The 25170-nt window shown below is 50.1% G+C and overlaps 2 protein-coding genes across 3 annotated transcripts in view; both read left to right on the top strand.

Moving 5' to 3' along the window:
* The first annotated feature begins 2063 nt into the window (after positions 1 to 2063).
* On the top strand, positions 2064 to 3939 carry LOC128278338 (CWF19-like protein 1 homolog). Its single transcript, XM_053017050.1, has 4 exons — positions 2064 to 2156; positions 2230 to 2396; positions 2475 to 2895; positions 2965 to 3939. Exons 1-4 carry the CDS (start codon positions 2137 to 2139, stop codon positions 3929 to 3931), a joined length of 1575 nt encoding a protein of 524 aa, XP_052873010.1. The 5' UTR covers positions 2064 to 2136; the 3' UTR covers positions 3932 to 3939.
* A 756-nt stretch (positions 3940 to 4695) lies between these two features.
* Positions 4696 to 25170, top strand: part of LOC128268809 (calsyntenin-1) — a 68196-nt gene continuing 47721 nt past the window's right edge. For both annotated transcript variants that reach the window (XM_053006049.1, XM_053006050.1), the window contains exons 1-2: positions 4696 to 4815; positions 6791 to 7302. In XM_053006049.1, the coding sequence (XP_052862009.1) occupies positions 7176 to 7302 (127 nt within the window). In that variant the 5' untranslated portion in view covers positions 4696 to 4815; positions 6791 to 7175. The remainder of the gene's footprint in view (positions 4816 to 6790; positions 7303 to 25170) is intronic.

The following is a 25170-nucleotide window of genomic DNA, read 5'->3' as shown; positions in this document are numbered from 1 at the left end:
ATCGAACTGTTCCTTTTACTTCAAATGCCAAGAGCACAACTACAACTTCCACCAGTTCGTCTATCAGTGCCCGGCGGGAACGTTTTTCCATCCCGATCTCCAGAAATGCTCATCGTCGAACAAGTGCTACGATGGTCATGTATGACAAATGATGAGGCGTTCTTCCATTTCCATATTTAATATGTTTACCGTTACAGGAAGATATTTTGTATCGTTTCAACCCGGACTACTTCCCAGAGTGTCTCTTTCACGGCCAGTTTCGCACCGCCAAAGACTGTACACTTTACTATCGCTGTGTTCCCAATATGGACGGATCATTCTACCAAATTCGCTACGAGTGAGTATAAAGAGGGAAGGGAGCAGGAACTACACTATTAAATCTTCGAATCATCTTCTGCTAGATGTCCTTACAAAATGTACTACAATATCGAACGAGAGGTCTGCTTGCCCGATCACTTCCAGTACTGCGATTGCATTGCACACGAAACAATCATACAAAACTACAAACTTAAGCACAACCTTACTTTCTCGAATCCCGAACCGAAACCAACGACGGTTTTAAGTGCTCTGAACACGAGAATCACCTCAATTTTGCCAATGCACTACGAAACCACGCAGCCTATTCAACTGGGCAGGGAGAGATCATTGGTTGAAGATGGATCTGCAGAAGATGCTGGTTACGCTGGAGAAACAACAACGGAAACAATCAACAACGGAAAGGACACTTTGACCAGCGCTCTAGAGAACGCGAACCAAAACTCCAAATCAAGTAGTTCAGCGACAACAGATGATTCGTCAAACGGCTCCGTCGAAGTGATGATCGAGATCAGAACTGAGAGTAATGAGTCACAAAGCTCTGAAGCACGAACCTCATCTGAAGTGGAAGAGGGCACCTCAGAAACGGTTACGGACCCTGCAGAGTATGACGATGAACCAAGTCCGAAAGAAACTAAGCCACCGATATGTTCAATAATCGATTGCGATATGTTTGAGTTCGATAACGAAGTAATGGAGTTTCGGAGACGGACTACAGCAAGAAAAGAAAGCTCCAGCGATGATGCTTACGGCAGTAGCGTGGGTCAAACACAATCATCGGTTTCTATTTATGATATTGTTAGTGCTCCTTCGACTCCAAGTTATGGTTTCACGACAACTTTTACAGAGACAGTGCCGGACTCGCGAAGCTTCGGTTCGAATGAAAAGCACGAATCTTCAAGTAAAAAAAGTTTAACCAACAGCTCAACGGATGAACCCGACCATTCAAGTCAAAGTCGTTCTGATGAAACAAGCGATCGGAGTTCGAACCCTAGTGCAACTAGCTCCGGTGAAGGGAGCATCGGAGGCCATAGGATGGGTGAAATATCAACTACTTCTTGGGGCCTTAGAACATCTGACCCCCTATCGCAGTATTCGGAGGCCCATTCGAGAAGCCAAATTGCGCAGGATGACATCGACATCACGTGTAACTCAACTTCCGACGGTGAAATAATGTGTAACGGGCAAAAAGTTAGCAGCAACGGCCATTTAGAGGTGCCTGGATACGACATTAAGTTCAGGAAGTGGCAAACATTTCCTGACCGTGATCCTTCTCGCCGTAAACCAAAACTTACTTTCCTTCTTACGCTCGAGTATCCGTATAATTATGTGTTTGAAGCTTACGCGAAAGACTATCAAGCTTTAGACAGTGCCCCAGAGTTGGAATTTCCATTCGAACTAACGACCACCAATTCCGTACAAAATGACGATGTTTAAAGTGACGGTGTAATTTAAAAGCTTAGGTAATGATCAATAAAATGTAACTTAATTTAAGGAAAACACCAACGTACAAGACTAACATTGTTAGAACTTAACCTCCTACCTGTGAATCATTTTAAAAAATTACTGCTAAAGAGATTTATCATTTTTATATCATAAAATTTTTTTGAAGATTTGAACTTGAGTTGCATCGAAATATTTCACCAAAGCTTGAAATATGTTGTTGGAATCGATGAAATGTTTTGCTCCCGATAATCGATGAAACTACACGTCGCCAATCGAATGTCAAAACAAACTCGCGCGGCTATGGCCGATTTTGCTTTGTGAAACGCACGCAATTCTTTCCGGCGGTTTTGCAAATTGTAGCCCGATTACCTCGTGATGGAGCAGAAATTAAAACTGTAAGTATCTCGGTTACATCTCTTATACGAAGAATCGAGTGTTTCAGCTCGTTTCGTGCCCTTTTCTCGGCAGGTTAATTTGTGGCGATGTTCGAGGAAAGCTGAAATCATTTTTCGCGCGCATTGAAAATGTAAACAAGAAGAGCGGTCCGTTCGATCTGGTGCTTTGTGTTGGAGATTTTTTCGGCCAAACCAACGAAATGGACACACTGCAAGAATACAAAAGAAATCTCAAAACAAGTATGGTGGTCAAATCGTACGCAAATTCCTATCCTTTAATTATGTGCCATAATTTGTGCTTTCCTCGAACCATTACAGTATCCGCACCGGTCTATATTCTCGGTCCTACCAACCAGACGTTAGCACAATACTACAGTGAGACACAGGACGGCGATATTTGTACAAATCTCAGCTACCTGGGGAAGCGTGGTCTCTACACAACCTCCGGTGGGCTTAAGATTGCCTACCTCAGCGGAACGGCCAGTTCGCAGGAGGATGCGAACGAATGGACGTACTCGAAGGCAGACGTGATGGCTGTGCGTGACTCATGTTTGGCCAGTAAAGCAAACATGGGAGATTTCCGAGGTATCGATATTCTATTGACTTCCCAGTGGCCAGTTGGTATTCGAGAGGAGGTGACCGACGGTTCGAAGCTGGTGTCTTGGTTGACAAACGCCATCAAGCCAAGATACCATTTTTGCGGATCAAACGATGAGTTTTACGAAGCACCCCCTTACAGGTAAGGTTTATTTGTGAAACATTTTAGATAGACAATTCAACTGTATGAAGTCTCTCCATTTTTGAACAGAAATCAACCAGATAAAAGCACACAAATGGAACTGGCCACCCGGTTCGTTGGGTTGGCAGGGTTCGGTAACCCGGAAAAAAAGAAACACATCTACGCGTTAAGCATCACTCCGGTGGAGAAAATGCGCATTCTTGAACTGATTCAAAAGACTACCGATGAGATACCGTCCCCCTATCAGGGGCTGACATTTTTCGAAGAAAGCGACAGCAAAGCCGCACGCGACGCGCAACCCGACAACCAGTACTTTTACGACATGAACACGTACGACGACCGGCGTCACAAGCGCAAAAGTAACGACCCTAACCAAGGGCAGAAGCGTCCTAGACCCACGTTCGACCAGGACAAGTGTTGGTTCTGCCTATCGGCCGGTAGCATCGAGAAACATCTGATCATTTCGGTTGGAGACCACTTTTATCTGGCACTGGCCAAGGGACCGATTAACGAGACGCACATACTGATTCTTTCCATTACGCATATTCAGTGTGCGGCGCTTCTTTCGGATGCACAATGGACCGAACTGGTACGATTCAAAGAAGCGCTGGGGCAGTTTTATGCCGACCGTGAGCAGAAAGTGTTTTTCTACGAGCGCAATTTTAAGACGGGCCATTTGCAAATCAACGCCATCGGCATCGACGATAACGTAGCGTGGAAGACACAGCACGTGCTGGAAGACAAGTCGGAAGAATATAGCTTCCAGCTAGAGAAGGTGCCGAAGCTAAGCAGTCCGGCCGACTTGCCGGAACGCGGTCCGTACTTTGTGGCGGAACTGCCCGACGGTACGGTGCTGTTGACGCGGCAAATGAAAGGATTCCCGCTGCACTTTGGTCGCGAGGTTATCTGTGCGGACAATTTGCTCAATTGCGAGGAAAAGGTCGACTGGCGCCAGTGTAACCTGCCGAAGGAGGAGGAAGACGTGATGGTTAAAAAGTTCCGCGAGAGTTTCAAACCATACGATTTTACTGTGTGAGTGCAAAAGAGCGAACGGAAGAGTAATTTTGCAATAAAGGCAGTATAAATTGAAATAAATTTAAAACCGACGTTGTGTATTATCATTTGAAGAAAACGGCAGGTGTGAAGCGAGATAAACGATAAACACGATGAATTCTCCTACCTGTCGCGGTATGTGCGCTAGAGTGAGCCAGCTATCGGTCGCACGAAAGCGTGTTTTTTTCGTAACTTCAATCGTGGCGATGTTATTTGCGGTTAGAAATTAACATGTTCATCGTAACTTGGATCGTGGCGATGTTAAAATGAAAATGTTCATCGCAAAGCGCGGGAGCAAAAGGAGTGTTTTTGAGAGCGAAATTTTAGGACGTTTTTAGAGCTGTGCGCCTATTGTGCAGCAAACATCACCAAGCAACGATACTTTAAGCCGAGGGCGGTTGATTGATATAGTTATTATAGTGTTTGGGGTGAAAACTACTGATAACTATTTATTAGCCGTTTATGAATTTTCAAGTATGACTGCGTTCTTATCGATTCATGTGCAACAGTACGCAGCTGTTACTAACTTGCTTGACAAAAGAAACAGTGCCAGTAACTTTCTTGGCAATTAAAACCGGGGTCTGTGTGGTTCTCTCACTCTTCATGAGAACCGTATACTACGTAGGAGTAAGAGAGCCAGCCACTGATCACGGTCGACGAAAATGACGAATCGTTCATTTCGCGTTCATTCGGAGCAAAAGTTCGTTGTTATTGAGTTTCAGTTTCAGAGTTATTCATTTTCCGGCCAATCGATCGCGCGGTCCGTGCGTACGTACGTTGTTCGCTTTCGCCCCGTCGGTCGCAGCAGAAAAAGTGGAATTTAAGGTTTTGGGTGTCCCAGGAAGTGCTACTTGGTGGTTTACTTCGGTTAGTAGTCCCGGAAAAGTGTGTAGTTGGATCGAAATCTGTGTCTCTCGGAAGTGTCCGCGACCTGCCGAGAGTACATATCCTGCTGGGTGCTTTCCGTGAACAGGATGATGATGGCGGTTTCTTTGAAGGGCACTTTCGGGCGGTTGCAAATGGAAACCTTCAGAACCGTCAACCCGTGCCCAGTGTTGACCGCCTCGCTGGCATCTCGCACGGAGCCTTCTTTGCGTGTCAAACAACCGAAGAAACAGTGAAAGAAGTTGAACCTGCAACCAAGGCTCTCCTGCGTGCATCATCATCGCGTCTTGCGTTGCAGTCTTTGGTGCTCTCCCTTTCTGGCGACCCCTTTTGGGGCACTCCTTTGGAGCTCTCGCTCTAGCTCCTGCCGTTGGATCATCGCTGGGCGGCACGCGGGCTGAAAGCAAAGTGACTGCAAAAAGTGCGCATCGCGGGGATCGTGACGAATCCTCAGCCAAGGAGTCGCGGAGGAAGCAAGAAACCGGAATAGGAATCGAGCAAACGAGCGGCACGATGCGTGTATGTGGTTGTGCGTAAAGCATGGTGCGAATCGAACATGTGTGTGCATGCGGACAATCCGTGACTCATCAGCAGGAAGCTTTCTACCCCGTTTTGTTGTTTTTAGTTCCGTGGCATCATCATCGCTATGTTTTGGCCTCGGCGTGCTCTCCGCGGTTACGAATGCGTTTGTTGATGTCATGATGTCGCACTGACGAAGCTGTTTGCTGTTTCAAGGATTACGGCGGTTCACCTTTTTCTAGGAAGTCGGAACACCCCTAGGCCCCGAACACCTGTCAAACCCCTACCGAACGGTGGTGTGTGTGTTGGTTCGACGAGCCACTGCACAACCTGTGCACCTGAAGAGGCTTTCTTTTCTCTCCGGGCCGCTCCTGGGAGTGGGGTGAATTGGGTATTTTTGTTTACTGTTCCTCTATCGCAGTGTGGTATGTGTGCGCCGTGCGTACAATCTTCACCACTTGACATTTCATGCCGGTTTGTGGCCGTCGGAAGGGTGCTCGACGCAAGCCCATTGCTTCGCCTCGCTAATTGTGCCAAGCGACCTTTATCAGCCTTTCTACGCCATTAGCTGCCACCTACCACACATCGTCACCACTTCAAAGAAGCGAAAACAAACTATTAAATACGCGCGCCCCGCCATGCTACGGCATCAACCGTTCGTTGTACGATAGCAGATTGTGCTGCGATAAGAAGGTGCTACTGACGGTGGAACAAAAATAAAAACCAGTCAAACCGCCGAGCCAATAGCAAGCGAACAGCGCGCGTGTGTTGATGGCTGTAAGATGGATGAGAATGTAATGAAACGTCGAGCCTGTTTGATGGTGGCGAAAAATCAAAGCAACCCACCCGTCCGTCGTCAGGACCGCGAGGAAATGAATCTCTCGATATAAAACAAAAATCTCAACGCGTCCGTCGTGTGACACGGAACAAAACAGAAAAATGAAGACATCTCACGCCGCCGGCCACCGAAATGATGCAGGCGCACGGTTCCTTTTTTCAATCGCCCTAATGGTTTTCGCCGTTGTTCGCCGCGCCACAAAAGTGTTTCTGCTGGTGCACTCCGTTCGGTGTGTATGTGTGTGTGTGCGTCCAGGACTCGTGCTGCGGGACCAGCTTCGAGCACTTCTTTGGAGCTGCGTACAATACTGGTGGTAGTGGTGTTAGTGGTCGTAAAGTTCTTGATATATCCTGCGATATCCGGGTGCCAGTGTTGTGCCTTTGATGTGCCCATCGTTTGGATCAACATCCTTTCTGTGGGCCCGTGACGATGTGGTGGTTTTCTGTGGGTTTTGCTCTGTACGCTGTGGATCGAATGGTTCCATTGTGTCTGGTGTTTCATTCGGGATTGGCAGCCAAGCCCAGCAGCTTCCTATTTGTCTTGCCAACAAACAGTGTTCTCACTCTTTTTGTCCCCCTTTTTTTTTGTCTGCCCCTCCAGGAGTCGTGTTGAAATTCGCGAATAAAGAAGTGGTAACCAGCGGCGAGAGCCCAAGCCCAAGCGCAGTGCGTGTGCTGGCGGTGAGCAGTGGTGGTCCTTCCTGTGGCAGTATGTGAGTGAAGCGTTCCGGTGTGTGCGTAGCGCAGAGCAGTGTGATTTTTGTGTGTATCCCCCGCCGGTGGGTACGAAAACGCCACCGCGCTTTTCCCAGCAAAACTTCGGTCGCGGCGCGGGCCATCCTCGAGACAGCATCCTGGTTCGCCTTTGTCCGTCGAGCGGAAAAGGAAAAATCGTGCGAAAGGAGTGTGTTGTGTGTGTTGGTAGTGGTGAAAACCGTCTCTACCGTACCTCAACGCAGGCGGAAGGGAACACCGTGACGGCAACGATGGTGCCGGGAACGAAGGGAATCTATCTGGCGCTGTTGGTGCTGGTTGCCAGCAGCAGCTTTAGCGGCCACCACCAGGTGAAGGGAGAGAAGTACGAGGACGAGGACGACTACTATGATTCCAGAGGTGAGTTGATTTCATCCTTTTTGATTCCATTGCAAGAGGCTTGTTCCCATGACCCGTATGGTGATCTAATGTTGATTGCTTACCTTTACTTGTGTCCGAAAGGATTTACGCTGTAATCCGTTGTGTTTGATAGGGACTCTTCATACATTTTAATTGCAACAAACATCTTCATACTATCTTATCGAGCAAACGCACCGAACCAATCTTCCAATATGAAAATTGTTGTAAAGTGATGTACATCCGCAGCCCATCCTTGTCTCTGAAGCGCAAAACTTACCGGCGAAAATTCTCCTTATCGACCAAGCGTATCGGTCGTCAAGCCCTCAAAGAAATACCAACATTCGTACAGTCTCCTTCTTAGCCTTCGGTCCCAGTTAATCCTCTACCGGGTCCTTTGTAACGCAGCCTGGCAGAGGACACTGCAATTGTTGAAGATCTTTTCATAAGCTGCAAATTATTTTCCAATTTCGCCAGTTCCAACACAGCTCATTCACTCCACATCTAATTTGTGAAGCTGACAGGTCATGGAAACCAACGAATAATACGCGTGCCCTATGCATGTTTTTCTTCTTCAGCTTAAAATTGCAATTTGAATGAGCTAACTACGCCAAAAATGGCAGCTGTGGTTTTCGTTCGCGACCCGTGCCATTCTGTGACGGTACTTGCACACCAAACGTCGGATACCGAAGAGGGCACCGGGACTATGCGCAATGCGTTCTATTGAGACTAAATTGAAATTCCTTCGATTGAATCTACAGAGTTCTTTGCGATGCTATGGAACGCGCCCCCGGAGCTCGGGAAGTCGAGAGGTCCTGTGCCACATCACGAGGATGTGTGGTGGCGGATGGCATCCGGCCGTGGGTGGGCCATCTCCGCTTGCGACAGGAATGTTTATGACACTCACGTTATTGGACCGAGGGCATTGTTCATGCTGCCATCGTCTTGTGAGAGCTTATCTCCTATATCAAAGGCTCTTGGCTGCTTCCTTTATCATCGACCAAATAAAGCTTAAACTTGTTACTTGTTGAAAATCTGCTGGACAGACATGACAGCAACTGTTCAGAAGATCGCGATTCCGCTTTTCCGACCGCCAGCTTTACTGTCGTATTAATCATTCACGAGAGCCTTCATGGCCATTACTCGCAAATCATTATTATGCATTTAAGCGGATCAAATTTGCCCTTTAATAGAAGTATAGTATGTCAGCAAATCATCGGACGCCGATTATCTGAAAGCAGTTGACCCAGTTCGGGCCCAGAAGCGCGGGCGGGATGCTCCTTCAAACTTCCGCACCACTTCCCGTTCTATTGGGCCCCTTCATCGGGAAAAGCTCCGTCCGTAGTAAAGGACACCGCGAGGCGTGTCGATCGTTCGCCAGCCACGAAGACGACCAACTTCGCCGCTCGGCGGCGAGTGAGCGAAACTTCATTGCGATATGGCGGCCCGGTCGCGAACAATGACGCTAGAAGTGGGTGGCATTTGAAAGCGGTACTTAAACAATGGAGTCCCTCGCTCTTCACGTATTTGTGCAGCGCGCCTCGGTTCTTTCTTTGCTTCCTTGCCAATCGAAAGTGATGTCGGTCGTGAGATGAGTGCATCGTTCATGCTGTATCCTGCTCGACGACGGGCGTTCCTTCATTATGTGCAGTGTAAGCACTGTGCCTGTGCCAGGTTGTTGGTGGTCCAGGGATTGCCACCCGTGAAGCAGTCACGAGTGATGTGTGTTCCTGTAATTCGCTTCCAAGAGTGGGTCCTTCTACCGGGCGCTTACAATGAAGACCACCTCCCAGGCCTTCCATGAGCATCACTTTTTTCCACCTTATAGAAAGGTCCATCGAATTTAGGTCTTTTGGCACGCTCAACATCATAAACGCCCACGATGATTCCATCCGCCTAGCGACGTTTGGCTTCGACGAAACACGAATTTGGTCACCGTCTTCGAAAGCGGTTTTGGCGGTTGTTGCCTCTTATACCGCGTGAGTCAAAACGTAGAAACTATAGCGGTGGTCGCGAGTTGCCGCTTTGTTGCTTTTATTGTTTGTCCAACCCACGATTGCCGTTTAAGGTATTGGAAAGGAAGCCAGCAATTACCTAGGAAGCAAATAGACGGCCTCGGTGGATTCCAATTGGCAACGCCAACGATGCCAAGTGACTTACAAGGCTATGGAGCATGGAGCTCAAATGCTTCACCAATATTGGATCAGCAATGGAGCTCTCCAACATTAGGCCCTTAATCCACAGCGATCTCTGTCGCTGACTCCGTCCGTCGATAGGATTTGCTGTTGGATGACGAAAGCGATTTGTAGCCCTTTTATGGTATGGTGGCCTTTGCGCACAAGACGGTAGCGCTGCACCTTTGCCATGAAGTTGCCAGCTCGCTAAGCCCACCGCTGCACGTCGCGTGATACAGGGCTTTGGTGCCACCGTCGGGGCCGATGGTGTGGCATACGTGTTTGGAGTTTGAAAGCAAACAATGAATGCAGCATAAATTTGCATCAACCTCTTGTTGCCGCGCGTGTGTGCGGGTTTTGTGATGATGCGATGATTGACGGTTGGCGTTGTCGGTCATCGCCGTGTTCGTCATTGGGATCACTGGAGTGAACGCAGGAGTTTTAGCAGACACTGATACGTTCCACGTTCAATTATGCATCTTTGTTCGATCTTTTGTTTCCCGAAAGCGTTTCGTCTGCCAGTTGTTCTGCCAAAACCAAAAGCGCATCTGGCCCCCCGGGGACCGGGAATAGAGCAGAATTGGAAACGTTTGTTTCCCCGGGGCTATAAGTTTCCACGTGGTTTATCTAATAATCCACGGCGGAAACCAAGGCCCCTTAGCAGTTGCTGGTTGCGCCAGTACGACCGAAGCTTTCGCTGATTACTGCTGCTCCCCGTGCGGCTCTCCCATTTCAGCGACCTTCATTTTAAACCTCGGCAGGAGCAGTTTCGCCTTCGCCCCCCCCAAAAAAGGGCACACAATAGTGGAGCATAGGAACAATAGGGAATTGGCCGCGGGAGGGGCACCAAACCATAGCGCGAAGCATAAAAGTTCTACAGCGCTACGGGGATCAGGCGTGGATCGGCCCACCGAGGGCTTATTGTAACCTTTTCTTCGCTTCTACTTCGCCAATTTGGCATTCACAGAAACCACCGTCTCCTTACCATCAGGAGCGTTGCAATGGATGGCGCCAGTGAAATTATCCAAATGCACGAAAGCGGCGCGAACCGAGGCGATAACCCAACGCCGCCTTCCTGTGACGATGCACCTCTGGCTCTGGTTTTTCCTTCCCATCCGGTGCATTGTCGGACCTCAATCCCGGGGTTAGCGGTTAGTGGGCGCGCTGGGAAGTTTCCATGCATCTCCTGGGCAAGGATTTGCGTTTCCGGCAAATCAGCCGCGTGTATCCTTCGTGCCCCGGCACACTGGTTGGTGGATGAATAAAAATCCGAACCGAACAGCTGGCCCTTTCGAACGGGCGAGCGGAACAACAGATGGCTGCTGAATATTCATAGGCTTCGAGCGAAACACAAAAGCCAATCCCGCGAACCGCAGGACGCCAGCTGCTTTCGGGTTTCGCACCCTACCCTCTCTGGCCGCCGCATGCGGGCGCGCCTGGATTCAACGCTGGGCTAGGATTAAGGATTTTTTCATAAATAAAATAGTGTGCACTTGCAAATAAGTTGTACGCTTTTCGCCGGTACTCCGCTAGGTTTCGAGTTATTGATTCGATAAAGATGATTTTACACCATCCTGGATTGGCGGAGGAGGTCTCATGCTTGGAGCGGATTGGCCAAAATAGAACTCCTCACCACCAGTAGATACGACACGGCCATTCTCGGGTGGACGGGGACGTCTTCGTTCTCCAAAATCCAATAAGCGAAGCGCAACTCGCGGCGAGAGGCAATCTCAGGCACCGCGCGGCGCAAAGTTGTTCTGCCTATGTCGGACTTTTTATGGAAGGTTGAACCGCTCCGTGGGGCTCTATTAGGTCAGCACAAGTTACGGACCGCGTTAGCGATAAATTAGAAGAGACGGCGAAGTATGGTTAGGAGCCGAAGGCAGGTTTTGGTCTTAAGTGCTTTGGGAACTTCGATTTCGACGCGTTAAACCCAACACAATCAGCGCGATTCGAACTGCGGTCCGTTCGTGATTTGCACACCAAAGGAAAGCAGCTTCTCCTGAGCATCAGTGGTTGGTACCGAATTTCAACCCGCATCCCCTAGTGTGTTCGGTGGACGTCCAGTAACGTTTTTGGTACTAATTAATCGCATTGTTTTGCGTTTTACATGCCCTCCGGTACGACAATGCTAACGATTTGCATAACTACGTTACACAACATGCTTCCGATCCATTCTTGTACCGTTTGCTTCAGTGAGGATCTTATCCATTGCTGGTGAACAGTGCGTTGCACAACGCGTCGGCCAGTGTGTGTGGGATTACGTAAAGGACTCCACACACAGCCCCGAAGCCTTGGTTGGCAGCTTAATCCATTTATTTGTCGCACTCTGCTGCCGGAAGCGCTTTCGGGAGTGGTTTACACTTGTGTGTGCGTACGTGTGAGTGTCGATAATTATTGCATCAATACCGTCAGAACGAGGCCGACCGGCGACAGGATGGTGATAAAGACATCCTATTCCGTAGGCCTCGGCCGCTTCTCTCTCTCTCTGTGGTGATGTATCATCTTGACAGTGACCGGGCTTCCGGCGGAAACACCCGCACTGATCTGTAATCCTTCAGAGAAAAGGGTAAAGGTTGATCGATCGAAACGGCACCGGGTCTCTTCGGCTTGCCTACCCCTCCCCGGTGCACGTGCGCTCCTTCCCGATTGGGCACAGATTAGTCACGTTCCGGTGTCAGGGTGCACAAGAAGAAAGAGCTTTGGGGCCTGGGTGTGGTCAAAGTGCAGACCGTGCATCCTTTTGAGGCGGAGGTCCTTGGAAACGAAGCGCTCACGTGTGAAGCGTGTCTGCCGAGCACAAAGGAAGGAATGGCCAGTGAGCGCAATATGGCGAAAGTTTGCCATCGGTTTCTAACGCCACTGCCACTCATTAGTGAAGGATGCGGCCCCGCACGCTCGCTCTGGAGTGGAATACACTTTCGTGAAATTGAAATGCAATTTTTCCCCGAGAAGGGTCCGACCCGGTGCACGACGACGACGACGACAGTGCCGGTGCTCATTCGACGCCGGTCCGGGACTCGTTGAGGTAACGATTAAAATTTTAATTACAAACTCGTGCCCGAGTAGATGGGATCTTCGAGCCCTTTGGATGCAACCCGTTGGCAGGGAAGGACATAAACCACCCTGGTCCCTGGCTCCGGCCATCCTATGGAAGGGTATTTTTCCTTGCTTGCTCCGTGTGCCACTGCGCTTGAGTCCTTGTGTTTGTAATTCCGCCACCTGGTTACTTTCGAGCCAAACATTACATTGCGCGAGGGTCGCTCGTGGCCAAAAGTCAGAATGGCAAACGCCACACCGCCCTCGACTACGTAGGTCGACCATAATTGCAATCTTAGTTTCTCCTGGCGCTGGCTTGCGTGGCACTTACTAGCTCTCAAGATCACAAGCTCACACCGACCGGAGGGTGCGCCGGATTCCGGATTTTGATAATTGTTGTCGCAAACAAGGGCCAGAGAGCTCGCACGCGCGAGCTCCCGGCACTGAAAACACCCAACCAACCAACGGTTCCGGATCGGCGGACCCGACCCGAACCTCTAACGCTGTTTTAACTTTTTGAAGCTGTTTGATGTGTCCCGGCTGATGTACCCGCCGGTTGGCAGAAAGTTTGTTCTCGTCAGGGTTCCGCAACATCATTTCAGCTTCTTCTCTGCGACGACGTGGCTTGGCGACGACGTGTTGGCCCCAGCACGCTTGCGTACTGAAACATACGCCAGCATCCTTCGCACGATGGGTAATCCACGTTTTTTCCGACCCAACCCTGTCGAATTGGTGGCACCCGGGTTTACGAGGCCTTATTAAAAACCGTAACGTGGACCCCATTTTTGGGGTTACTAATAATCAAAGTTTTGATGGCAGCAGCGGCAAAGTTTCTGGTCCCCCGTCTCCCCGTGATCAATGCCGTGTGACTCATCCGATCGAACCCGGCACGACGGTGGGTTACCCCCTTCGTCGTAACGGGAGATCTTTGTAAGAAATTAAATCTTTCTCAGGGCTTTCGTCGGGCTCAAAAATTGCATTAATCAAACCCCCCCGATGGTGGTGGTGGTATTGAGTGATCCGGTCCCGCGCTGGTCCCCAGAACTCGGCCAGATAAACTTTTGGCAACAGTGGCAGTGGCAAAGTATTTTGACCCCACTTTTTTGGGTCGGTCGGCGTTGGCCACGGGGCGTTGGTTGGGGAACCAGATGTCCTAGCTCGATTCGTCGAATGGCTATCTTGTAGTTCGCCGAAACTTTGTGGAAAGTTTGCCACAAGTTGGGGAACATCTCTCGACACTGGATCCCGACCGAAGTTTGCTTCCGTTCCGGTGCCGGACCACGCACAGTTCCCGCTATGGCCATCCGGACGAAAAGTTCTCTCTATTCTGTTCGTATGAAAAGTTCAAATTTTTTTTTTTTACTTTAAATTCAATTTACTTCTTCCCGCTCTAATAGGTCCGCCCCGGGGAATGTCCGCGCGTAGTTTAAACATTAAACCATTTTCGACTGCAACGCGGCACTCGGGTGTGGCGGCGGCCCCGGGGGCCGAAATGTGAAGTAAAACTGAAAATGGCACTTGTCGAAATCAATTAGCGCGAAGTGATACCCCGAACTTCTGGTCACGGAGCCGCTGCTGGTACCTATGACCACCGAACATGTGCATGTTCCCTTGTTCTTTGCGAGATCCGATCTCTAATCTTCTGCCCTTACGGCCATCGTGTCGGAACCACTTCGTGTGTCCGGCAGCATAAACGTGGCATTAACACGAGTGACAACCGAGCCGAAAGGAAGCAAGCATCGTTTTTCTATCCTCCTTGATTCTTGTGGGAAGACGGCCAAAAGATGCTGGTCCATTTATTAGCAGCCGCAGGGCGGGATCTCTGGGGATGTGGGGCGAAAAGTTTCGTCGTTTCGAGGGTTGATTTTTGCTTCTGAAAAGTCGCAAGACAGGAGGCAGTACGTAGGGACCCCGGCATGTGTTGCTGCACCGCAACGTGATGTGGTCCTGCGACTTTGTGCAAGTAACCGATGGCAGTGCCTCAGTGCCCCAATGCACTTTCGTTCGACGGGCAAACTTTTATCAGTAACCTTTTAGCTTCGACATCGAAAGTTGAGCGGCCGGATAGTGTCAGGTTTGGGTTCGTTTTCCTTTCGCTTGCAATCGGGCCTCACGGGGAGGAGGGTGGTCCTGCATTTTGACCTTCCACTCGCACTCGGTTTACGGTTTGGCCTTTTACGGTTTTTACCAAAAGTTTCCCAACACGAACGATCGAACAAACATCATTGGAGACCACCTTCGAGTTACTTCACGGCACACGGCAGCTCTGGTTTTCATTAAAAGTTTTCATTTTAAACGATCGAAAAATTCTTGCACAACGTCCCAGCGTGTGAAGGGTTTCTCATTAAACGTGAAGCTTCGGTGCTGATCCTGTGAAGGACGCTACTGGCCGCAGAAATCCTGCTTCGGAACCTCGGCCCGTCTGCACATTCCAACGGTGAGGGTAATTTATTTGCGCGGGCAACCACTATTGGCTTAAGCCAAGAGCACGTTGTTGCGTTGTTCGCGGTACGTGTGTGCAGCAGCACCTACCTTAGCCAGTTAATCTCCGCTGGGCTGGGCTGCAGCAGCCGGGTCTCAGGGTCCGAGAGAAACCCGAGTGAACATAAATCATTCCGAATTGTGGACGCGAAGCATAAAAACCCGACATCGGTTACCAGATTTTCTTGTGTGCGTATTTGTGTCCGTGAGTGTGTTTGTAGGTTTCGTAACCCACGCTGCAAAGCGGACGCTTTTGGAAATGGCTGAAAATAAGAATTAAAAATGGAGTGTGGCGATAAGGAATGGAGAACACGCACCTTTCTGCAACTTTATCGCAGATTAAGTCCCAAATTCCCAGGGGACCGCCGTAACCCCCGTCCTTGCACACTCTGGTTTCTAGTGTGTGCCCACGCTATGCTCGCCACCCACCAGCAGAGAGGGAAGTTGGGTTTGGTGCTGCCAAACAGTGTTACAACTCTATCGAAAAGGACGCAATGGAGATGCACGAAAGGACCGCTTCGTTTCGTGTGGTGGCTTTTTTCGGAATTTTGAGCATAATTTTATGTAAATCCCCTCTTCCGAGAAAGGTTTCCGCACGATTGTAGGACAGTTTGAGAGGGGCTTATTTTAATATGCTTGTTTGAAAGTTCCGAGGTCCCTCCGAGGTTCCGACGAGAATCTGTGATGTGGCAAAAGATGCGAGCATATTCGCGGCCGGACTCATCGGACGGAATGGAAGTTTCCGATTGTAGAACCGGACAGTAGTGTGCCCTCGACGAAGCCATTTTATGGCAGCGCGCCCGTCCCCATTCCCTCGTGTGGCACATTTACGACGTGCAGCCGACAAAATGCAGCCAAACCGATAAAGCATCACGAAAATTGAATGTAACATAATGTCATAAAAGTAGAGACGGACAGCCCTCAGGAGAGAGCGAGAGCGAGAGAACGCCGATAGCATTAAAATCGCCTGTGACTTGATTTTCTTCTTCAACACAAAAACCCGCCTGGTGGACGGCAGCATAAAACGAGAGCATCACCAGAGCGCTGGTCGTGCGCGTTGGTCGTTCGGCAGACTCCTTGCCTTTAATGGTCACTTTCAGCCTGAGCCGCTTTCTGTACGCGGATTCCGGTGCGCTAATGGTGGTGAATTCCTCCGCGAAACGGTTTACTTCCCTTCCGCCGTTTCTTTTTCGTTTGTTGCAAACATTTTTCTGGGCTTTTTATATTATACGTGTTGTCGTCGTCCCGTCCCGTCCCGTCCATGGCCCGTTCGTGTCATGCGCTCGTTTTTGTTTGTTTGTTTTACTCTTACGGCGGTCAGTTGTTCCTTAGGGGTCCGTTCTGTCCGATGTTCGTTTTCTTTTCCCCTACGTATTACACGTATTGTTTTAGTCCTGCTGCTCGCAATTTTATGTGGCCAGAATTGCGTTAAAGGGGGGGCATTTTTCTGAGCTTCTTAAGCTTGTGTTGCTGGCCCGGAGAAAGAAACAGCTTTCGTCGTTCGGCGATTGAAGATTGTTTCCTCCCATTTCTTATCCTCTCGATTTGATAAGTATCAAGCCTCGAGTGAGGTACTCAATACAACTGTTAACTATAGCGTAAGGTAGCGTTCAAAGCTTCATAATCAACTTGCAACCAGTTGTTGTTTTACTCGCATTTTTCACGTCTATTTAACTCCCTTTTTATTTAATTTATTCATTTTTTATGTGGAAGAAAACACTAACACTTAATGGACGCTAAATTGCTTGTCTGTTGGTGGATGCGATTTATCTGCTGTAAAGGGTGCGCCACTAAATCCCGCATCAGCCAATACCCATTCACTTCCGGCAACTTATCAATCCGGATCCGCATCGGACCGACCGAGTGGCTTTCCCTCGCTGTGGCCTGCGAACTATCGTTTGACATTATGCTGCTTCTTGGAGTGGTTCCGCGCGGTGGTTGTGTGCCGCGTCCTTTCAGGAATACGTGTACTCCGAGTGCTACATGATGGCGCGTTCTTCCCACCGGCGCTTGTTGCCCTCTCGCGCTGATGACGGTAGCGACTACTTCTACTGCGCCACGGTAGAAACTGGAGTAGCGATAAACTTGACAGAATGATCATCCATCCGTGCCCTGCTGGCCCCCTCATTCCGCCTCTCTCTCTTCCCCGTAAATCAACAGAAACATTAGCCCGGCCGTGGAACGTGGACCGGATCGCGAACTCTCCCGGGCCTCGTGGTGGCTCGGATGAAAAAGTATATCTCGTTATTTTCGTATCAGATCCAGTCGCCACGTACCGAACGTGTTACTTGCTCGAAAACGGTACCGGTACCGGGAAACACCGACACACACACACACACGCTCGGGCTGTGAGACGTGGCCGCTCAACAACCTTCTGGGGTGGGTATGTGCGTGAAAGTGTCCCATCTTCTTCACCGTGCACGGAGACGGAAGGAACGCTTTCTGGTGGCGCATCGTTCGCGTGACTTCCCATTTTGCGCCCGGCGCGGCTGGTCGCGCCAGCCCCCCGCGGCACGCGGCGAAAGATTAAGCCTCTTACCGAGTCGCGTACCGAGATTCGTTTCTTTTTTCCGTTCTCCAAGGTCTCCGCAATACCGCAGGAGACCCGCGATGGTCTTGAATTAATTCACCTCGAGAGCGTCCCCCCGGGTGGGTAGAAAGCCAAGTACATCCATGTCCTTCTGCCGCCCGGTCCCCAAACAAACAGCAGGACCCGCGCACTGCTGGCTAATAATGCTGAGATGGGTGTGTGGAACTTGTTGCTGGTCGGAGCTGAAGTTAATTACTCTTAGCCAGTGCGATAACTGATCCCGCACATCCCGCTCTGTGGTGTCTGATAACACCACGGGACCGGGCGGGAGACTCGCCATACACAGGCGCGTCGTTCGTGTGGTCACCACCGCTACTGGTGGGGGTGGTCATGTCGTAATGCGGTTATCGGGAAAGTTGCTTGGAAGGGTTCCTCATTTTTTGCTTCTTCTTTTTCTCGGTGCACAAAGAGGACAGCCACCGACCGGCGGGCGGGCGACACACACAACCAACCACACCAAACATATGCTTCCATTGTGTCCCGGGAGGAGAGGGTCCTTTGGCTGGGCATGGCGCGCACGGAGGTCGTTTGCTTTTCCCTGCACGGCTCTTTTGGCACATTTAGCACATTGTCAGGATTTTCCGGGCCACCCGGTCCCCTGGGGTAACGATGCAGAAAGTGCTCTTCTGTCTCCCTCGTTCGTTCGCATTCGATCGGTCACCGGTGCGCCCGGAGAAGGGTGGCCCGTTCGGGGTAGCTCTCGTCCTTGGGTGTCCTGGGTGTTTGCACAATCCATATAAAAGGGACGAAGTTGGAGCCGTGCTCCGAACCATTCGGTTATCTTTTTAATTAACTCCGAAGGCACCGCCCGGGTCGGTGGTCGACGGGTGCTGGCGTCCTTGGTGTGCGCTGTCGTAATCCCAGAAGTCAGTGTTTGCGAGATGATATGTGGTTTGCGAACTTCCTGCGCTGCGCCCACTCTCCAGGATATGGATCGCTGATGACGACGATGATGCTCCCGCGTGGGGCTCTAGTTCCGGACTCGCAGTCCCGCTCGGTGTGTGTGTGTGTACTATTTATGGTTCAGGGGCTCAGGTGTTGAGTTCTTTTCCTTTCGCCGGTACATTCGGCAGCAGCCGCGCACCGAAAGGACCGCACCCCCGGCCGTCTTTCGGTGGATTGTTGTTAGCGCCATTTGTAAGCGGCTCTGAATGGAAAGGTTTAGTGTATTTTATACCTTAATTAATTTTATTGTGCTCCCCGGAGCCGAAGACACCCGGCTCCCCCGGGAGGGGGTGGATCACCTACTGTGTGGCGGAAGCTGTATATTTGCTTCGTTGTTGTGTGGCTTACAAAACCCTTTTTTATCAATTCACCAAGCCAGTCGTTAGGGAGCTCGAAGCTCGGAGCCGTATTAGGGACGGAGTCCGCTTTCCGCTAAGGACCATCTTTTTGAAAGCATCCTTGCAATAGCTCATAGTAGCTGTCGGAATGAATGTTTGGCGTAAAAAGGACCCAAAACTAAACTTTAGTAGAATATCGAAACCGCTCAAATCGTGCCAGCTGTATCCGTTATAGTCTCTAAGGATTGTATTTATAGCAAGTGTTGCGAAACGAAACAATGCATCTGCCAGGAACGGTTCACTTGCGGTGCCACAGCTGCATCACAATGTTTGACACCACCCTCCGAAAGCTGTTATGTTTCGAAACAACGGTCCACACGGGCCGCGCACCAGTTGAATGTGCTCCGTGCGATGATGCATCGCACCTAAAAGCGGAAAATGGAGGCGACAGGTGGAGTTTATGTTCTGGTTAACGCTCATCGTCACCTAGCGGCGGAGAGCGTTGCGGAGAGTAGTGCCTAGAGCACTGGCAGCGGCGCCCATCACACGCGGCGGTGGCGCACTGTGTGTGTGCGTGAACGTGTGATTTACATAACCAGGAGCGTGCGCGCGCGCGCAGCACACACGGATGGCCGCCGTGTCGAAAATTCCCCACTATGCTAATCAGGCGCTTATTAGCTCAGGAAAGTAGCACCATACTGCTAAACAAGATCACAGCCGGGAGTGGCCGGCGTTCGATTCCCACCGGGCTCACCTCACCCACCGCACACTATAGGGTGGCTGTGGATGCCTTGGGCGCTGGTGGCCTCGACTTTCCTTATTAAATCTTGTCGGGCGATCGCTAAAATGCATTCCTCTCGGGCGCCTTGCAAACGGTTAACGGAATGTGCATCACTACGACAACACCGAATAGGAATCACGACCGTTGCGTTCCCACATTTACCCGCGGGTCGGTGTCCCTTCACAGTCACTGTCTTAGATATAGTGTTTGTTGTTGTTTTCGTGTTCGATATTATTGGTCTATTGCTGATTGGTATTCCATCGCTTATTTCCCATTAGATGATGATGATCCAGAAGTAATGATGCTGCAGAGTCTATCAGAGGAGTGCTTATCGGTAAATGTGCTCATCGTTTTAGGAGCCAATGCTGCTAGTGTGTCCGCCATTTCTTTTTTAAACAGCATGAAACGGCTACATAAAACTCTTGACTTTAAATTTCAAATATTATTTACCTATACTGATGCTGGAATCGAGTTCCGAACGAATCGAAAGCTAATCCTTCTAGGGTACACTTAGATCATTTACAGTTTGCTTGGAAATTGGAGAAAACCTTTTCAAATCTAAAGCATTGCGTTGATAAACCCAACATTGACGTTTGTTTTCAATCAAGCTCAGAGCAACATTTTAGTTGTTACCCTTCTTTTTATAAGAAACAAATAGACGTGCAGCAATCGACCGGCCGGTCGAACGAAGAAAACAGTCTGCAATCTGTTGCAGTTGGCTTTCTTTATTGGCCCCACTTTAGTTTTCCCCCGAGGACGGTGACTGTCGAGTCCTCGTAATTTAAAATCTCAATGTGCAGCCCAAAGTTATGGGAAGCTAACATTATTTGCGTTCGCTTTGCGTTGCCCGTCGGAGCTCCGGCGATGCAAAACGGGGTCAACCGACCGCATTTTCCCATCAAGGGAAAAGCGATAGAGAGAGAGAGACAGAGAAGGAGCACCGAAAGGAGCCACAGAGGTACCACCACCTGGGGGTTTCCATTAGTTACCATTTTGTTATTCTTTTTTTCTGGTTCAATAGTTTTAAGTTTTCCAACAGGACGACTCTTGTCGTGATGTGCTCGTTCTGGAGCGCTTCCTAACCGGGAACATAAGGTGTGTGTGTGTGTCGTCGGATCCGGACCGTACCTGGATCCGGATTTTATTTATGGTCATTGTTCATCAGTGTACGATGTGGTTTTCGTCGATGGCCACACGGCACGGCACACGGGGGCCACAGTTTTCTTAGCCCAGTGTTATTCCTACCGCTTCTCTGTTTTTATTGTGGCCATTTGGTGAAAACTCCGGAATCGGACCGGAAGCAACGAAGCGGTGGTGACCTCGAGGACGGCTGGCTTCGTTCGGTTCGGTCAACCGGAAGGCACCAGAAGCGACCTCTTAACTTCGTCCACTCCAATATTGGCTCGTGATCGAGTGGACATTTTGCAAAAGAAAGCGGGGAAGGATCCTTTCTGGCCGGGTGCGCTGGTGTTATTCCATTTTCCAGGACGATGCCATAATTTGGCGGCAAGATATGATGCTCCTCAATGACGGCACCGTTCATGCCGTCTCCTGGCGGGGGCACCTCGATAAGAGGAGTCGGAAAAGAAAGGTTTGTTTTTTCTTTTGCTTTTTTATTCCTCATAAGAAGACGCCCCGTTTGGTCCTTGCAATGTTGGGTCGGCCGGTCGAGGAGCGCTCAGATTTCCTTAGCTTTTATTGGCGAGGCATCTTGTCGTAAGCGAAAGCAGGAACGGTTCTCCGCCGTGAAAACATCCATCAGGGACCACGGGAAGGCTTCGTTCGACGATAGCCTTTGTTTTATGGCAGCGGCACTTCGGCCGAAGGTTCGCCGTCCCAAAATCTTCGCCAGCAGACGGACGTGAGCGGCGGCAATCTTTGTGGCGACTTGGAAATTGTTTAAAACGGTTCGCTGTGGCTGCCTGTGGTGCCACCGCCTGGTGGTCCCGGGTGCCGCCGGGAGTCCATAAAATTTTCGGTCCAACGAAGGCCGATGAGGATGATGAGCCCTAAATATATATGTTTACCAATCACAATAACAAACTCGGTCTTTTGCGTCCTTCAACCCTCGCCCGGGATGTGGGTGAGCTTTTAATCCTTCGGACCGGAAACGGAGCCCCGCAGGCTGGTGTGGTGCAGAATCTCTGGCGAAATTTGAACCCACCGCCCGGTCGAAGGTCCTCCGGGGTGCAGGTAGGTGCTAGGTGTCGAGCGAATTATAGAAACCCAGAAAATGGTGCGCAACCTGCTCGTGTTTTTTTTGCTCGTTTTCTCCTGGTCTTCTTCCCGTCCGTCCGGCACGTTTTCCAATTTCAAGAAATACTCCAAACAAACACCCGGTTCCCCGGACCGCGCGCGTTCCCAAAACAATCACAGATCCTTGCGAGGAGAAGGGTTTATTGTGTGTGTGTGTGTTTGGTTGGCCACGTATTTGAGCGGAGGTTTTTTCCGGTGGAAAATTTCCCGAGAGAGACCCGACCCTAATGTGGCTTATGCTGCTCCGCTGCGCCAGCCACGTCCAGTGGACGGGTAGTTCCGCAGTCCCCGCAGCAACGCGACCAAAGTGAAGCACTCCAAAACGGGACAGGTATCCTGTCGGATTCGAGCGAATCGGACCGGTGGAGAATCGCGTTAGAACATATTTATATCCTGCAATCGGTAAGGGTCACATACCTGTTTTCTTTCGAGTGTTTTGTACGTTGTCATCAACACACTGCTAGATGAGTTGGAAAAGGACGAACCGCAAGCGTTGATTGAGTTGATGTAGTCAAATATGATTGAATCACATTATCTGCTCGTCAGTCTGTGAATAATAGTTATGGCACTTTGGAAGATGACCTTGACTTTCATGTGATCTTCTTCACGATTCTTATAAGCACGATTTTGAGCAACAATTTCGTGGATTTCGTGGCCACCTTAGGGAACAAAAAGCCCATCTTTTACATATTTGTACCGATCCTTTATATCCTAAATAAACGGATTTCAGAGCATAGATTTTTTTCTCAGACTCGCCAGTTTTCAATTTACGTAGTACTTGGCGAGGTCTATGAACCGCAAAATATCACTCCGCAATGTGGGGCACCCGACGGTACAGGGTAGCGAACACCGTAGCCACCACCATCCCACCACCACCACGAGCCAAGCCAAACACATCGAGCCCCTGGGTCGGACCAATTAGAGACCGGACCAAAAGCTACACAGAGTGGTGCCTAAGCCCGGTGCTTAAAGACCTTCTGTCTTTTTATCGCTTTCCGGCACCCAAGTTTTATCTGGCCCTCTGACCTTTTTCAGCGGGAGGCGGCGGGCCAGTGAGTGGGGTCGGCTTATGTCTGGGCCGGCAGAGCAGGACGGTGTGGCGTACTGGCTGGCTGGCTGGTTGGCTGGTTGGCTCGATGTTTCCGTTCCGGTGTGCGTATTTTTAGTTGCTTTGCTTTCTTTCGTTCAATTTATGTCAACGTTTCACTTTCCTAATCACACCAACCCACTCTGGCAAACGCTCTCGGTCCATAAAGAACCGATTACGTTCAAAAAGTCCCGCCATTTTGTTTCCATTTCCAAAAATATTGGTTCGTTTGTGTGTGTCTCGTTTGGCCATCTTTTTAAACACCCATTTCCAGACGCCATTTGAGTTTAGATGTTCGCCTGAAGGACGATTATCACTCGTGTGTCTGTTGTCGATAGAAATGCTCTTCCAATAAATGTCAACTCGTCCCGATCGCGGGTATCTTCCGAGCAAATGTTTACAGGCATACACACACGGACTTACTAAACCGGAAACATTTGGCCCCGAGAGAGAGATAGTGGGCGTCGTTGGCACATTTTTAATGTCACTCGCTGGAAAGGCTGACGGTGGGTTGCAGAGTAGACGATACGGCGTGGAAGTTGGTGGTGACACATTCCCGGCTCTAAATGAGGCCATCTTCGGCTACCAATTGATCAGCTGTGTGTGTGTGAACGAGCTAACGATCGTCGCACGTCGTCCGAGTGTTGGATTAAAATAACATAATTTTTTATTAAGAAATACTTTCGCGAGCGTTTATACCATCCTCGCTCGAGTCGTTGCCGGTTGCTAGGTATCGTTGGGGGTGCTCAATGCGGCCATTTAAGGGATGATAATCAAAATAACATTAGGGCTGTTTTGGGCGGGGTGTTAACTATATCACGCTGTTGAGGGCTACCGTTGGCGGAAGCCATGATAACTGAGGTCCTTGGGCCGCGAATTGATGCTGGTGGGAGTTTCATTTTTCACGCGATGTTCAGGTCATGAGTCAGACTAAATAAAATTTTGAACATTTTTTAAATTGAATACACATTTCCCTATTTACTCGACTGTAAAGCGTATCTGATGTACCGCTGAAGAAATGCGGGTTCCAAATTCGTAGGACATCATTTCTCCACTAGGGGATCGACTAAATCCGAACTAATGTTATCTTCCGTCGAGTATAGGCCTTACCCCTATCGACTACCAGTAGGTATGGTTGTGAGCTTTCCGGAACTATGATGAAACAATGCGATAATTCCGTCAAGCTGCCTGTGTCTGTCGATCCGCCACGCGGTCGCCTCCATTGACACGTTCCGCTAATGTTGTGACATTATGCGATCATAAGCACATTAAGGGCTCCGGAGCAGGAGTTAGAGTTTATCACAATAGGCGCGTAATTATACGCGCTCTCAGCGATTTCACACGGACGCCAGCTAGCATACGGCATGCCACCCGCAAGCAACATAACGCAGCGGAAGTTGAAACCCGGGTCAATCAGCAGGCGGCAGCACAGCATAGCTCCAGTGGTGAGTGCGGTCGCCGCCTCGAAACATGTCCCATCCGTGACTTCCGAGCTTTGGTCCGCGGGATCCGCTCGGTCCCTGTCGGTGCTGAGACCAGCATAATTTACCCGGCACTCGGCGAACACAACAACCTGCACGGTTTGCCAACAAAACGCCACCCCGCCAATGGGGACACAGATTGGTGTTCAAAATGTGTTTTAAATTTTTGACCTGCAGAGCCAGCAGACCCGGGAAGAGACCACACCACAGCGCAGCACCGACCTCGCCGATCTGTCATCAAGCGTGGAGCTTGGAGGGATGTATAATTCAATAATTTATGTTCGATGGCTCTTCGGTGGCCCTGTGTCCTAGTCTGGTGCCGTTGTGGGTCAGTCGGTCCGGCATTCCGATGTGTTGTTGCTGGAACGACGCGGGTGCCCGCTCGTGCCCGTGTATTCCGCACCGGCATCGGCTTCCGGCGGAAGCGACAAATAGGCGCTAACACTGAAATGTGCATGTCGCACGCAATATGCACGCCCTGGCGTGGCCTAGGCCGGCCCGAGAACCCAACCGCCAGCCGGAGGATTAGATGCGTAGCAAGAGGGGGGACTGCACAGCTGATCCCCGCCACCTTCTCAGGCTTCTGGCGACCCTCCGACGACGAGACCAGGACCTGGGGGAGGGTTTAGGTTAGATCGGTATTGCTGCAGAACCCTGCTCTAATGGACGTCGTGGCTGGGTGGGTCGTACGATAAAATT

Source organism: Anopheles cruzii, chromosome 2 (assembly GCF_943734635.1).
Source record: "Anopheles cruzii chromosome 2, idAnoCruzAS_RS32_06, whole genome shotgun sequence".
NCBI lineage: Eukaryota > Metazoa > Arthropoda > Insecta > Diptera > Culicidae > Anopheles > Anopheles cruzii.
Note: the sequence above shows the minus strand (reverse complement) of the source record. Positions and strands in the feature narration are given on the sequence as shown.

What these genes read in the sequence shown, in the direction of transcription:
- LOC128278338 (XM_053017050.1), top strand. Translation starts at nt 2,137, where the DNA reads ATGGAGCAGAAATTAAAACT. An exon ending in CAAAAGAAATCTCAAAACAA is followed by an intron (nt 2,397 to 2,474) that starts GTATGGTGGTCA and finishes GAACCATTACAG; the next exon opens with TATCCGCACCGGTCTATATT. An exon ending in TACGAAGCACCCCCTTACAG is followed by an intron (nt 2,896 to 2,964) that starts GTAAGGTTTATT and finishes ATTTTTGAACAG; the next exon opens with AAATCAACCAGATAAAAGCA.